The sequence below is a fragment of the Pseudopipra pipra genome, chromosome 10, assembly GCF_036250125.1.
Source record: "Pseudopipra pipra isolate bDixPip1 chromosome 10, bDixPip1.hap1, whole genome shotgun sequence".
Taxonomy (NCBI): Eukaryota; Metazoa; Chordata; class Aves; order Passeriformes; family Pipridae; genus Pseudopipra; species Pseudopipra pipra.
This window is the reverse complement of record NC_087558.1, coordinates 22,782,210-22,796,860: the sequence shown is the minus strand read 5'-3', so window position 1 is coordinate 22,796,860 and position 14,651 is coordinate 22,782,210. Positions and strand designations below refer to the sequence as shown.

Sequence of the window (14,651 nt, the reverse complement as noted above, 5' to 3'; positions counted from 1 at the left end):
CTTCAGCCAGAGAGAGACCTTGGCATTGGCATCACAGCTGAGGGAGGTCACAGCAGGAGAAGGGAGTTGCTGCCTAACACTCAGACAATCTAGGCTTGCCCTAAGCTCTGGCAATACTGGCACAGCCACCCTGGTACCAGCTGTGGGCCATGGTAGGGCTGGCACAGCCACCCCAGATGTATCCCAGAGCTGTTCTTACCTTCATGATGCTTCACAGCCACCCAGTCCTGCTCTCTGGAACACCCTGGTGGTCTGTCACGTTGGGTCTCTGCTGGGAACCACTCCTGTGGCTTCAGGGGCAGCAGAGGGCACTCAGTGGCAGCAGTGCCTGCTTTCTGCTGGCATCCCTCAAGCCAGTTGTCCACACACAGTGCTGCTCAGGCACATCCCTGCTGGATGGACAGACTGAGTCTGCTCCAGCACAGGCCTCTGAGCAACTTCAGAAAGCTCTGTCAGCTCTGTAGGCTCTTTGCAGCACAACTGTCCCAGTGCAGGAACAAAGGCCTTCTGTGCTTATACCTGTCTCTGTCTCTGCTCAGGCTGGATATTTGGGGAGCGTCTTCACGACCAGGAGAGGGGCTGGTTCCCCAGTTCTATTGGGGAAGAGATCCTGAACCCCAAAATCCGAGCCCAGAACCTGAAGGAGTGTTTCCGGGTGCACAAGTCAGATGACAGTCAGAGAAGGAAACTGGGCAGCAGAAATCGCCAGTGACTGGCAGCATTCCCGAGCATCTGGAGTGCCTCCGGGAGAGGGGCAGGAGACAGAGGCTGCCAGCTGGGAAGAGGTGGCAGCTGTGGGACATGGTGGAGGACCTGCTGCACTGGACAAGGCACAAACACCCGTGAACAACCTGACTGTCGTTCCTGGCCCCCTCCAGCACTGATCCTTTCCTAGAGATCAGTGCTCTAAACTGTAAAATAACCCTTTTCCAGGTGTTCTGTAAAGTCCCAAAGAGCATGAGCCCCATGGACACTGCCCAAAGGCCAGCTAAGCCCCATTTGTTGCACATGTGCTGGCTGGGGCTGGCTCAGACCATTTGGGAAAGGCACATGGCCACCAACATCACTGAGCAATTAACACCGCCCAGTGTGAGCACTCAGCTCATTGCTCCCTTCCGAGTCTGGGGTGCTCTGGACACAGCCTCCCTCAGGGGTAGGAACTGCAGCCAAGGAGCTGTCTCGCTGCCTCTCAGAGCCTGTTGGCAACAAGCTGGGACAAGCTCCAGGACCTCCACTTCCCCTCCTACTGAGAAGCTGCTGGGCCTATTCCTACAGGCAGACCCTCAATCTGCTTCCACACCCAGCCCTGCTCCACCAGCAGCCCAGCCTCGCCAGCCCCACCCTACATCTCTCCCTGCCCGATGGCCTGGAAGCACGCCTGGGCCCTGCCCCGAGGCTCATTGCCCAGCCCACCTCCCTCTGCAGGGTCACCGCAGAAGCCCCCCCACCGTGGCCTTTCCCAGTGACCTGGCACTCGTGGGCTTTGCTGCTCCCTGCAAGGCCAGCGCAGGGCGGCCGTGCCAGCGCCTCCCTGCACAGCACCGCAGCCCAGGGGAGCACAGCATGCTGGGCTGCCCTGCAGCAGGGACTGCCCTGACCTGGGAGCTGCTGTCCCACGAGCTGTGGGAGGCCCAGCCATCGCTGCCTGCATGCTTGTAACCCCCAGCCCCACTGTACAGGCCCCCCTCCATGTACACACCCAAACCCTGCCCCAGCACAGCCATCCCTCCTGCCAGCTGTGGCACTGAGCACCGCATGAAGCCCAGGGCACAGCACTGAGAGGAGCTGGGGCACAGGACAGACCCACAGCCCCTGCCTGCTGTTCAGCTCCCACACACGGCTGCAGTCGAGGGCCTTGGAGCTGCAGGCTGGTCCTGAGCTGTGGCCAGCATCCACCAGGAAAATCAAGTATTTGGGACTGTTCTGGAACTCTGCAAAGGACTGTCTTCCAGGCACTGCGGCCTGTGCTGGTGGATGCTCTGGCAGTGCCACAGTTGTGCTTGGGGAGGGGATGGAGAGCAGCTGCCTGCCCATGGAACCACACACCAGCCACCTGCACGGAGGGGAGAGGGACCACCGTGCCAGCAGCAGCATGAGGAAGAAACAGGACGCTGGGAAGCTGCTGAAGGGAGGATCCTGAGCTGGTCTTTGAACCATATGGGGCCCAGATTACACATGGGGTGTGCAGCATGAGGCCAGACACAGCTGAGGGGGGGCCAGGGCTGTCCTTGGGGCTGCCTCTACTGTCACCACAGCCCTGATACAGCCAGCTCAGAGCCAGTCCCAGGACCGAAGTGGTGGGAGCCACAGCAGTGAAGAGGGAGAGAAGGCATTGGCTGCTCAGGTCCAGCTCAGTGCCACCACCTTAGCATGTGACCACAGCCAGCAGGGTTGTGCTGCCCCAGCCACCTGTGGCACCCCTGGCAGAGGGCCCCTGGGCAGCTCACACCAGCCAGAGGCTCCAGGTCACCATCCAGTGCCCAGCCCAGAGCTGGGGGCGGGAAGGACCTGCAGCCTCTAGTCTGGAACAGGGGGCTGATTTGATGGGGACACCCCAAGCCAGGCTCCCCATCAGCACCCCACAGTCAGTCTTCTGAGACAACCAAACCTCCAGCTCAGGGTCTAGACCTTGCAGCAGCCACAAATTTACTAGTGCAAACCCCCAGGGAGTTCCAGCTCGAGGAAGCTGTTAAAAGTACCTGAGAAGTCAGCACAGTGCAGATCCTCCAGCTTTGCAGCCCAGCAGCCAGGCCAGCCTAGGCACGGTAGCCCAACATGCCCACCTGGGGTGTTTCTCACAGGACACAAAAGCTGGATTACCCATTGATGAGAAGCAGCTGTTTCACTAGTTCCCCAGTGCCAGGACAGCAGGCCCTCACTGGATTTCTCCAGGGAGTGGGGCTGCTGTGCCCTGTCCCACCGCCAAGCCCTGGAACTGCTCCAGCCCCTCCTGCTCTGTTGTGACTCCAGGACTCCAGCCCCCGGACACAGGCTGTGCCGTTTTCAGGCACCAAGTGGCATCCAGTGTTACTTCCTCAGCCCCAGCCCTGCACGCCCCCGTTTCAGTGGTCTCCAGTGTTGTCCAGGGCCGGGCCTGCGGCCCACAAGCAGGGGCTGGAGCCCCCTGGCCCCTGCCAGGCTGCCTCAGCGAACTGAGGGGAACTTCTTGTTGTCTCGTTTTACTGTGTGATGAAATGTAGCTGAGCAAGCCAGCGCCAAAACAGCCTGTGTGTGTCTCCTTCCTCCCCTGCACTGATCACTCGCCTCCTCTCAGTCTCCTCCAGTGCAATAGGTGGGGAGCAACTAGCCCAAATGCAGTGGGTGGAAGTGGGGTTGAACACCTGAATGTGCAGTGGTTTATGCCAATAAACAACTCTTCCCCAGGAAAGCTGTGCTGAGGGATGCCCCACACTGTTACCATCACCCAGGCTAGACCCAGCAGGGCCCCTTTGAGCTCTGAGCTCAAAGCCACACACTGCCACAAGTCCTTTGTGACCAGGGGGGTGACAGGGCCTGGGGTGGTGAAGCCTGCCAGGTCTGGGTGCACCCAGGAGATACGCACACTAAGAGCAAAGAGCACTCAGTTGCAACCTGGCTGCTCAGCAGAGGGCCTGGTGTGCAGCATTTTTCCAGGGCCCCAGGCACACGGGGCAGGAGCAGGCAAGAGCTGGAGGCAGGCTGGTCGTGTAACAGAAAAATCTTTTATTGAGTTCAGGAGGCCGAGAACTTTCTCAGCGTGATGATGACCAACGCCACAAGCACAGACGTCCCCAGGAGGGAAGCGATGACGATGGCGCCAATGGCTCCGGGCCCCAGTGAGCCTGCAGGGACAGAAAAGGAGGTGGGAGGTCAGCAGAGCCAGGGGGCCCCAGATGGGAAGGGCTGCAGGGATCACCCCACACCCAGCATGTCCCCAGCCATCGGGTCACACTCCTGCCCTGGAGCTCATGCCATGGTGGATGTCCCACATCCCCAGACAGCCAAGGTGTGGTCCTGTGCCCCAGCAGCATTGCACCTTTGGGCAGGGGCTGTAGCCAGCCACTGCCACCTCAGCCAGGTCCCAGGGACAGCTACCACAAAGCAGGTCTGTGGCACTGAGCTTTCCTGTTAACACCCATAGAGTTAACATACCCATAGAGTTCCTTTGCCTGTGGCAAAACTGCATCCAAAGAGGCTTTTGCTGTCAGTCAGGAGCCGGGAAAGGTGCTCACTCCCTGTTTAGGGAGCTCCAGGCACATTCTGCTCTGGAGAGCCCTGCCCGTGCTCGGACCACTTTCTGCAGGTGCCTGCCATGACAGGTCAGACTGGGGGCAAGAGGAAAGGTCTTGGAGCAGCTCTGGGGCTGGCCAGTGCTCCACAGTGGAGGCTTTTCAGTGGGGAAGTTCCCCTGAGCAGGAGATACTGGCAGCCCTTCCCCTCCCTAGCAGTGTGGCTGGGGACAGGCCACCTCTGGTGGCTTCAGCACCTCCTGGGAGGTGACAGGCCCCCAGAGAGCCAATCCACAGTGACACCCCAGGCCCTGCAGGGGTGAGCCACAGGGGACCCACGGTGCAGCCACGTACCGTCCCCGGTGTCCAGTCGGTGCAGGTGGGTGGTGTCCTCGGGCTCCAGCTCAGAGGTGTACGGGGGGAAGGCGGTGGCGTCCGACAGCCGCGCTGTGGTGGTGGCAGCGTCGAAGGGACCGGCTCCGGAGGGCAGCTCGGGCGGCTCATTCCACAGGGTGGGGACCGGGCCCTGGGGGTACTCTGCTGGGAGACAAGCACCCATGGGCATGAGGGCCAAGGCAGGCTGCTGGTGACAACCACAGCTCAGCAGGTCCCTGGGCTCCAGCTGCCTGCCAGGTGCCCCTGGGGTGGGTGCAGGGGTGACCTGAGCGCTGAGAAACCCGGTGGGGCACAGCCCTCCCCACAGAGGGCACAGCCCTCCCCACAGAGGGCACCACCTCCACTCAACACCCACACCCAGAGCAGCCCCAGGGTGATGCCACTGCCACAGGCTTTTGGGGCACTCTGGTGTACACACAGCACACATGGGACAACAGGGAGCTCCCTGGACTGTGCAACCTCTGCTCACACACAAACAGGCCCTGTGAACACCCACAGCTCTTTTGCTCGTGGACACCCGTAGGACTGGGCTGTCACATGTCTGCAACAGGCAGAGGCCACCTGGCTACCTGTGCTGGCCAAATTCCCAGCATTTCAGGGCCTTTCTGCCCTGCACTCCCAGTCCATGCAGTGCAGGATGCCAGAGGTGCTGGCACAGTGCAGGACACGGCTCCCCCAGACAGGACCCCAGAGCCTCAACTTCCCTCTCCCGCACCTCCCCTGTGCCAGGGAGATGAAAGCTGGGCCAGGCTCTGATGTTACCAATGGTCTCCTGTTATTCCTTCCCCCCGTGGGTCAGGGCCCAAGGCAGAGAGCCCTCCCTGTCTGTGTGTGGCTCAGCCCAGCGCTCCCTGTCAATGCCCAGCTTGTTCGGATGGGCCCTGGCGGGAGCAGGAGACATTCCACAGCTCCCTGCTGAAACCGCTGGGAATGTTGCACTGGGATGGGGAAAAAAAAGCTGTGTGTGGGGGAAACAAACATCCAGAGCCAGGGCCCACCTGAACTGACACAACGGTTATCACAACTAGGACAGGGAGTCAGAGGAGCTGGAGCAAACAACCCAGGCTCCCTGGGGCAAGGTACCCTGGCTCTGGCACGTGAACCCTTGGTGTCCCAGGCTCTCCATATGGCCTGGAAAGAGAGGTGGCAGCACATCCTGGCAGTGCCACTTCAGGTCTCAGTACCTCGAGCTCCCCTCGCCTCCCGCAGAGCAGGAAGAATTGTCATTAATAGGCTCCACCACACACTGTTCTCCTGTAGGAGCTCTGCATCCAAAGGAACAGGAGCACCAAAACACTCCCCTTTTCTGCCTGGACAAACCAACTGAGAAATTACTGCAGGGCTTGCCTCAGAGAGTAGCTCCCACCATCCCCAGAGCTATTCCAGGCTGCCCACAGTCTTGGGGACAAAACAATGTTCTCAACTAGTTGTAAAAGCCCTTTCTACAGCCATAAAAGCTACAGGATGTTCAGTGAGGCAGCTACCAGGTTTAACTCTGCCCACTGAGCACAGAAAGAGACAAGTAAGTCCCCAGCATGTGGGCTGTGCCAGCTGGGCCAGGCAGGGTCCCCAGCACACCCAGGCTGGCTGTCCTGCCAGGGCGTAGCATCGATGCCGTGTCCTCACACACCCGGTACATCCCTGCTCGCTGCACCAAAGGGGGGAGCTCGGCTCCCCCAGACAAGCACACAGAGCTTTGTGTTCCACCAGGGCTCCCCAGAAACACCTGAGCCCTTTGCAGGGCCCTTCCCAACCTGTGCTGCCAAACCAACCAGCAGAGCTGAAGACTCACATCCCATCCAGAGGCTCTTCCAGAAAGTGTCATTTCCAGTGGAGCTCTCTTCTATAAATCCTGTGGTTCGCTACCAGGGGACAGAGCAGGAGGAAATACAGAATTCAGTGAGTAAAGGTAGTTAAAACAACAGGGAGAGGAACTGAGCAGAGCTGGGCTAATTAGTTGGCAGCAGTGGCATGGAGAAGCTGTTGGTTTAGGAACAGGCCAAACGTAAGGAACAGTTTTGAAGCCCTCGTTCCAGGCTGCTTTTGCAAGGGGAGAAACCTCACACAGAAGAGCCACACTCAAGCTATGACCTTGCTGACTGTGTCAACAACCCTGGGGCCAGCACCAGCATTGCCACTGTCCCCAGCTGAAAGAGGAACACTGTGCTGGGAGGATGGCATTGCTGCCTTTCCCAAGAATGTTTTTTCTCTCCAGAGCTGGGCATGTCCCTCACATCTGCCCAGGGACAGGTGTGAGCTCTGATGATCTGTAACAGATGCAGCACCACCCAGGGAGCCTGTAGGACCTGGACAGGGTCTTCCCAACTCTCAAAGGGGTAAGGAGGGAGCAGTACCCCTTCCAGCCAGAGTGCAAAGGTTCTTTATCTAACCAGACCCACAGGTCCCAGAAAGTCTCTCCTGTCCCCTCTTAGAGCGCATCTAATTCCTGAAAAATCTACTGCAGCTCTCTTTGAGCAGGGCACAGAGCTTATTTTTGATAGCCAAGTACAGAGGAAATAGGTTTTTTTTTGTTTATGATCTCTGTGATTTTTTCAAGACATGGATGCTGCTGGGTCTGTATTTGGTTAACTCCCCTCACCTGATGCTTTCAGTTCACCCTCACAGAAGGGGCAGAGTGTGCCAACCACACGTTTTCTGTCCGAGTTCTTGTGGTTTCACCTTAACGGCGCTTCAGCCGAGGGAAACACAACCCCTTTCAGTCGGTGCCTCACAAACAGGGTCGGCAGCTCAGAGGCAGCAGCAGAGTCGTGCACAGGCATGAAGTCAAACACCAACAAGTGAATGTCACAGGAGCCAGGGCTGGTCCCCTCCTCATTCCTTCCCCTCACTGCTGCTGGAGCAAGGTGTAGGGCCCTGCCACTGGCACAGCAGGTAGGGGAACACAAAACCCACCCCTAGAGAACACTGCCAGCAGGCAGGTCCCTCCAGAGCCGACTGCTGCAGCCTGGCAGAGCACCTGCTCGTGGCCAGCACTTTTTCCATGGCTCATCTTTGATCTTCCCTCCTAAACCAACAGCTCATGTCCTCATGTGCCTCCGCTCCTGCGTGGCTGAGAAGTCCAAGCACCCATCCAACCACCCTCACGCATCCAGCAGGTTTCTTTACCAAGCAGAGGTGTCACATCTTCTCCCCAACAGTCCCAGTGAGTGTCAGCCCCGCTGCCACTGGCTGGGAGTGGCAGATCTCTAACAGAGCAGCAGTAAATACCACACTCCCTCTCCAGTCCTCTGGGAAAAGCAAGAAAAGCAAGGGGGAAGGACAGAGCTTGTGTCAGGTGCCAGAACCCAACATGCACATTTAATAAGATCTCACATGTCTCCAGGTGAGATATGAGGGCCTCTTCTGGTCACCTGTTGGATGGAGGCTGGGCAGGCTCTGTGTACAGGTGAGGACCCAAGTGAGGAAGTTCAGTTCTCTGTCTGCTGCCCATGTTCTGGGGGACCACAAGTCCCTCTCCCCCTCCTGGGCTCAGTTTCTCTGTGCACAAGCAGGAGACCAGGACTCTAAACACCATCTACAGGGAAAGCAGCACCAGTGCAGCCAGGCCTGAGCACCCACACAGTTACTGTCACCCTGAGGGTGACCAGGGGAACATGTCTGTGACTGAGCAAACACCTCCGGGACAGCTCCAACCCAGCAGAAGTCCTTCACAGGGAAAGAGGAATTTACAGGGCAGCTGCACAGCCCTGGAGGCAGGGAACAGCATTCCTCACGTGTGAAAACACCCAAACACGTTGCCATCTCCAGTGAGGGGGTGCAGCCAAGAGTTGGAAACCAGATATGGAAGGCAAGGTAGCACATGGCTTTCCTGCACACCCAAGAACTTTATTTCTACAAAGAACTAGCAAGAAACATGCTCAAAATACATCCTCCAACACAAGACCAGATGTTTAACATCTGGGTGAGAGCCATGCATTAGCTGTGCTATCAGCCTTGGGACCAGTCCTGTCTCTAGAAGAACCCACCTGGCACACTCACATGGTTTGTTTGCCCCCCAGGGACTCAGCAGGGGCAGCAGGTGGGCACATGGAGGGGCTGCCAGGCTGCTGCCACAGGCAGGTAACCCCACTGCTGCCACGGCTCCCTGTGGGTGCTCTGAGGAGGGAAACCCCGAGTGCAGGCACAGAGTTATTCCCCAGCATCAGCCCTGTCTCGGCACCAGAGCACGGGCTGAGGGCAACTTCTTCTCCCCAGACTAACAGTGAAATCCTCTTTGTGACACACACAGCTGGAGAACACTTAAGAGAAAGACATACAATAATGTCTCTGGGGGTTTCCTGGGCAGAGGTGGAACTGGACAAAATGGACTAAAAGTAATACTGGAATACTAATACTATACTAAAAACTATACTAAAAGTATTCCAGTATGCCAGGTGGATGATGGCAGTTCTACCTTCACATACACTGACACTACAAATTGTCTTATTTTAGGGAAATCTCTCTGCTGCACTATGTCCTCTCCCTCTCTCCAGCACAGGTTAGTTACAACTGAGACCAGGAAAAGGGAAGAAAATCTCAGAGTTTCTGTAAAGAAATCCACCATAAGTTTTCTGAGGATGCAGGAACTCAGAGGGACTCCAGTCACGTGGGCTGTAGAGAGATCCAGAGAGGATGACACCAAAGGCAACCTGACAAAACTGCTGTTTCCATGCTCAGAGAGAAGAAGGTGAGGTGAGCTGCCAGCACAGTGACATGGTGGCCAGTGCCCCAGGTACTCAGTGACAAAGGTAAAACTGGAAGAGTCTCCACAAGTGACAGGTCTTGAGGAAGCCAACCAAATGTGATTGAGCCAGACCCTCCCAGACAGGCAGACTGCAAGACCTCAGGGCTGGCAGATGTGGCCACTTTACCTCTTCATCCCCAAGATTGCTCACCAGTGACCAATACTCTTCCTCACACAAGCTGGTTTCAGCACCTTGTCATCCTCACTCCCCACTTCCAACCTTAGCCAGGAGTCAGTAGCAGCGTCAGTAATTTATGAGGAGCGTTGGTTCAGAGCCAGGCTGAGTAATGGCCAAAGTCCTGCTGTAAGACTGAACCACATCTTCTCCAGAAACTTCCCTGACAAAACCTATTTGCTGCTTTTCATGTTCTAGTACTTGAGCTTTAAAAACTTCCTAATAATCTTTTAGTCTCCTACAGTTGAGAATGAGGACACACAAGCTGCTACAGAGATGTCCCTGGTCAAGGTGGTGTCCTGTATATTTTCCTTCTGCCCTGCTGCTTTTCCCCTCAGACTCCTTCTGATGAGCCACCACAGTACAGCACAACTCCACACTAGCTCAAACCAAAGAAAATCAGGAGCCCTTAGGTGAATTTAGATAGCAAATATGTACATGATTCAGAAGCCCACACCTTGCAAAGGCTTTTTACTCACTTCCACTTCACTCAGAGCTCTGAATCTATCACAGGAGTTGACCCTGGGTTTGCTGATGGAGTGGCTGGCACAGCTGCAGCCTGTCCAGGGCAGCCCCCGCCCCGGCCCCGGGGAGGGCTCTGCTGTGCACTCAGAGGTGCTGGGATGGGAGGGCAGGGCTGGTGAACTCTGAGGACAGCACCGGGCTGCCCAGCCCCAGGTGGCCACGGTGGCACAGGGCCAGGGCAGGATGAAAAGAGGCCTTCACCGGGAGCACAAAGGGCATCTGTGCCTGGTGAGTGCCACAACACGGAGCGCTGTGGTCCTGAGGAACGGGGAGCAAACTTGTTTACAGAGAGGCAGGGCCACGTGTGGATGTGCTCAGACCAGAGGGCTGTCTGTGCCCTTCCCCTCTTTGTCTGCACCAGGCAGGAAATTTCCTTTTCCAATGGAGTAAAAGGCAGAAAAAATTCCACTGTGTGCTAAAAGCTCCTGTACTGGGGCAGGAACTCTCGATGCCCAATGCAGCAGAGAGTCACTCTGCTCCTGGGATGGCTTCCCAAACACACTGGTTCCCTCATGTCCTCTTTGAGGGAGCAGGGAACAACTTGACAGAGGCCTTAAGCAGAGAAAGCATGAAGTCTGTCCTGCACGCCAGGATCTGAACGTTGCACTCACCAGCACAAAGCCCTGCACGAGCACAGCTCAGCCAGTAAAGGAATCAAGTAAACCTGGGAGTATCTCACAGGAGCAGAGTGACACAGGGAGGCAGTGACAGGGCAATGCCAGAGCAGGCCCACAGGAAAGCTGGCAAGGAGGGAGGCAGAGCAAATATGCACCAAATATTGGAAATTTAAACACCATAGAAGAAATCCCAGCTCAGAGAGGAAACAGATGGAATTCTCACTGGAAATGAATCACTTCCTGCAGAGTAAAATACTGTTAATGATGAAGAAAGATCTTACCTGGTGCAGGGCAAGAGCATGGTCACTGCTCCTGGGAGCAAGAGCAAGGCACAAATTGAAACTGTGCTAAAGTGATTAAGGTTCCACTGTACAAAAAAGGCTGAGGGTTTGAGAAGGAAAGTATGCACCTTTTAGTGCTCATTTCTTATTTACTTTAAAAGTTTCCCAGCAGGAAGGTGTCCTCCACAGGGAGGATACCAGCTGCAGGAATTCTGTTCCTGTACCCACAGCTGTTCCAGCCAGGCACAGCATTGAATTCTCCTACCCCTATGAAAGCCCCTTTAGAAAGAAGTGATTTCATAATTTCATCTGCTAAACAGCTGGCCAGGATCTCCCTGCTAGGCAAGATGCTTGGAACAAACAGGGAGGGAACTGCAAACCAGCCTTGCTCCAGGTTTAGGGAGGTAGGACAGGAATTCAGGAAAACAAATGCTGTGCTCCTGCCTGTTATCCTGGCCCCAGCCATCCCTTCAGCCTCACCTCCACTGAAAGAAAGGCTTTGAGGGAAGCAGTTCCCCACAGGAGTTTCCACCTCTACGCTCAGAGCCCATCAACACAGCGGGTTTGGAGGCCCAGTTTTCACTCCCCTGTGAAACCCACTTGAGCCCTGCAGCCTGGAGGCTGCCTGTGCTCCCTGCAGCCAGCACAGGGTGCCAAGGGCAGGGCAGGTGGGGCTGAAATTACTGATGATTCCCTCGAAAACGGTGCCTTACAGAACAGTCACCTCACCTGTTCTGATTCCCATCCCCTCACTGAACATGGGGCAGAGCCTTCCCAGCGCTGCCTCGGGACCCCCAGCTCTGCACAGACCCCCTGAGGATGCAGAGTTTGGCTTTGGATGGAGGTTTTCGTGGACACTTCCCTATTTCTGCCAGCAGCAGCTGTTGAGTTCCCTGCTGTAGCAGAGTACAGAAGGAACCAGGAATTGCCCCACATGCTTTAAGCCTCAAAACCCATTTCTTTTCACAACTGTAACTTCTTCCTGCCATTAAAAGCTGAGGGACAGCCTGTCCTCTCAGCTGCTGGGAGGTTTTCCATCTCCTGTGACTGATGTGACCACTGATCTCCAGCCACCTACGCTCACATACGTGCTACTGCTGTTCTGCTTAGGAAAAGTTACAAGGAATTTTCTCCATTTTCCCCACCAGAAACATGGGTTTGGGATGGAAAATGTAATCTTACTCACCACCAGCCACCAATTCCAAAGCTGGTTTCCATTAATCAGTTATAATTCAACACATAGATGTTCTCAGGGAAGTGAGAGAAGAGAGAGGCAGCACAGTAAAGGATCTTCCACACTTTTGGGCTTTACATGCAAACAAAGCTCCTTACCTGCCAGCACAGCAGGGACCAGGATGCCACACAGTGTTAGCAGGACCAGTTGAAGGGCTCTGTGGCAGGGCATGGCTTCCCTCAGGAACAGCGTCGGCAGGAATCCTTAAAACTCTTCAAAGTATGAAACAACGTGGAAATGTCACTGCTATAATAGAAATCTTGTCCAGAAAGGTAAAAAAAAAAAAATAATTCCCTTCACAACAGCAAGTGTGTAGAGAGAGTGCAAAGCCCAGCAGAGCCTCCCTCGCTCTGGCTCCAGGAGCACAGCTCCTCCCGAAGGCAGCTCCACCCTCCCAAACTTGTGCCAAAAAGCCCCGAGCAGCCCAGCCTCAGGCAGCTCACCCTGCCAGGCCAGTGCACACAGAGCAGTTGTTGGTGAGCCCTTCCCAGAGGCCACGGGGATGCTCCTGGAATGCCTTCCCTCGGCAGGAGAATAACACAGGAGCCATTGGGGCAGTTCACCCCAAACCCCGCAGCCCTGGGCTCTGAGGGCTCTGCCCTCGCTGTGCAGGGCGTGCAGGTACCTCAGGGTGGGCACAGCAAAGAACAAGGGCCTCAATCAGAGCTCAAACGCTCTGACAGAGCCAGAGCAGCCCCGTGGCACCAGTTTCTGGGTGGAATACTTACAGAGCTGGACTGGGAGCCGTGGGTGGTCTTCGCTGCCCAGTAAACGCTGGGAAGTCTCGCAGGAGAGTCGGCTCTGGAGGGCAGGGCCAGCATCTTCCTGGGATCCCAAGGGCACAGCCATCACTCCTGCCAGCTCTGCCATCGCCCCTGCCCGCCTGGGGGCTCGTGGGAAGGTCACAGCACAGAAAACAGGCTTGTTTCAAATCACATTTGCACCAACAGGGACTGGGGGAAGGATGAAGTGTATAAAAAGGGGAACACTCCAGCTGACTGTCACAGAAGAAATTCATTAGGATTTTTTAAACTGTTGGGGATTAAATACTTCATGTTTTCCCTTCAAGTAATGAAGTACACAAACACTCCCAATGTCAGTACTGTATGCTCTGAAAATATGACACAAGTATTTTTGGGTTAAATTTCAGATACAGATTTTTCTGCTAAGAGATCTCTTTGCTTTTTGGCTTTCCCTGACAGGCAGCCAGACACAGTTTAGGTGTCCCTTTAAATCACTGCTTGCTGCATGCCTTTGCAAGAGGTGCCTGGCTGAGAGGGGAAGCAGCAAAACCAGAGAGAACAGAGTCCTGTTCCTGCAGTGAAACAAGGAGTGAGGCAGCTGCCTGGGGAATCATGCTCAAAAGAGACCTCAGACACCTCCAGCATCGAATTCAACATCATCTGTCAAACGTGGAGCAAAGCCCCAGCAGGTTCTGTCCGCAAAGGCGCTCAAAGCACAGAAATACATCCAGCAGCAGGTAAAATGCTACAGCTCCTATTTTTCCCATTCCTACTGATCCAAACAACTCTTGCTATAGAAACAGGCCCTGTGTTTGTCACAGGAGGTGACAAGGCAGTCACCTGAGCACACAATCCACACATGTCAGCACCTCCCCTTTGTACCAAACACAGAAACCAGCACATTGCAGTACCAAGAACAAGATCTTCCCCACTGGTCCATTATCAACAAACTCTGAGAGCCTGAGTGAGACCCTCAGGGTCTACTGCACATTTCCCCTGCTTGCATTTCTGCATTTTCATGTAGCAATCAAGGAGCTGCTCCTTCCCTGCCCCCCATCTGAGCTGGAAATTAATGGGCTTTTGTGTATTTGTTACATGGTAGAGAGCAGTCCAAAACTGGATTGTAGAAATTAGATCATACCATTAAAAAACAGAAAGCACTTATTAACCAGACACCTCATATGCTAAAAAAAAAGAGAAGATATTAAAACAAAGTCAGGTTATCAGCCTAAACACATCCTGTTCTCTCTGAGACATCAGCTAAACATCATGCAAGGCACTGTGTAATTTGGGCCTTAGCACACTTACTTTCTGTGGTCATGTGAATGGCAGGAGAACATTTATCATTACCTTTTACTGGGATTTTCCACACAAAAATAAGCAGCAAGTAGAGAAAAAAAAAAAAAAAGGAAAATTAAGTCTGAAAAGGGAAACCTCCAAGGTGTCTGTGTGGACTTTAGGCTGAGGGGAGGAATCAAACCTCTCATTGACAGCAGTGGATTGGGGTGGGTGGGGTGGTCACCGAGTGCAGGGGAGTGAGAGAGAACCAGCCATGGCCTGATCTCCCCTGCACAAACACCACGGGCACGAATTCACGTGTTTCTGTACAGGGTGGGGGGGGAATTAAAGCTTTCTTGTTTCCAATCTCAACTTACTGGTGTTTATTTGAACTCTAAAATTATCAAGCAGAAAAACCCACCGGTATTCCTCACCAGGGAGAAAATAAAG

The 14,651-nt window shown here is 55.0% G+C and overlaps 2 protein-coding genes across 13 annotated transcripts in view; one reads left to right on the top strand and one right to left on the bottom strand.

Moving 5' to 3' along the window:
- NGEF (neuronal guanine nucleotide exchange factor) overlaps positions 1–3,221 on the top strand; it is a 50,711-nt gene extending 47,490 nt beyond the window's left edge. For all 5 annotated transcript variants that reach the window (XM_064666713.1, XM_064666714.1, XM_064666716.1 and 2 more), the window contains one exon: positions 540–3,221. In XM_064666713.1, the coding sequence (XP_064522783.1) occupies positions 540–712 (173 nt within the window). In that variant the 3' untranslated portion in view covers positions 713–3,221. The remainder of the gene's footprint in view (positions 1–539) is intronic.
- A 463-nt stretch (positions 3,222–3,684) lies between these two features.
- Positions 3,685–14,651, bottom strand: part of SNORC (secondary ossification center associated regulator of chondrocyte maturation) — a 97,733-nt gene continuing 86,766 nt past the window's right edge. Inside the window, exons 1-4 of one of the 8 annotated variants that reach the window (XM_064666737.1) lie at positions 12,279–14,649; positions 6,397–6,466; positions 4,563–4,748; positions 3,685–3,821 (exon numbers count right to left, since the gene is read on the bottom strand). In XM_064666737.1, coding sequence (XP_064522807.1) covers positions 3,712–3,821; positions 4,563–4,748; positions 6,397–6,403 — 303 coding nt within the window. In that variant the 5' untranslated portion in view covers positions 6,404–6,466; positions 12,279–14,649 and the 3' untranslated portion in view covers positions 3,685–3,711. Of the gene's footprint in view, positions 3,822–4,562; positions 9,846–12,278; positions 14,650–14,651 lie in introns of those variants that run through there. The other 7 variants (XM_064666733.1, XM_064666734.1, XM_064666732.1 and 4 more) reach the window with 7 other exon arrangements.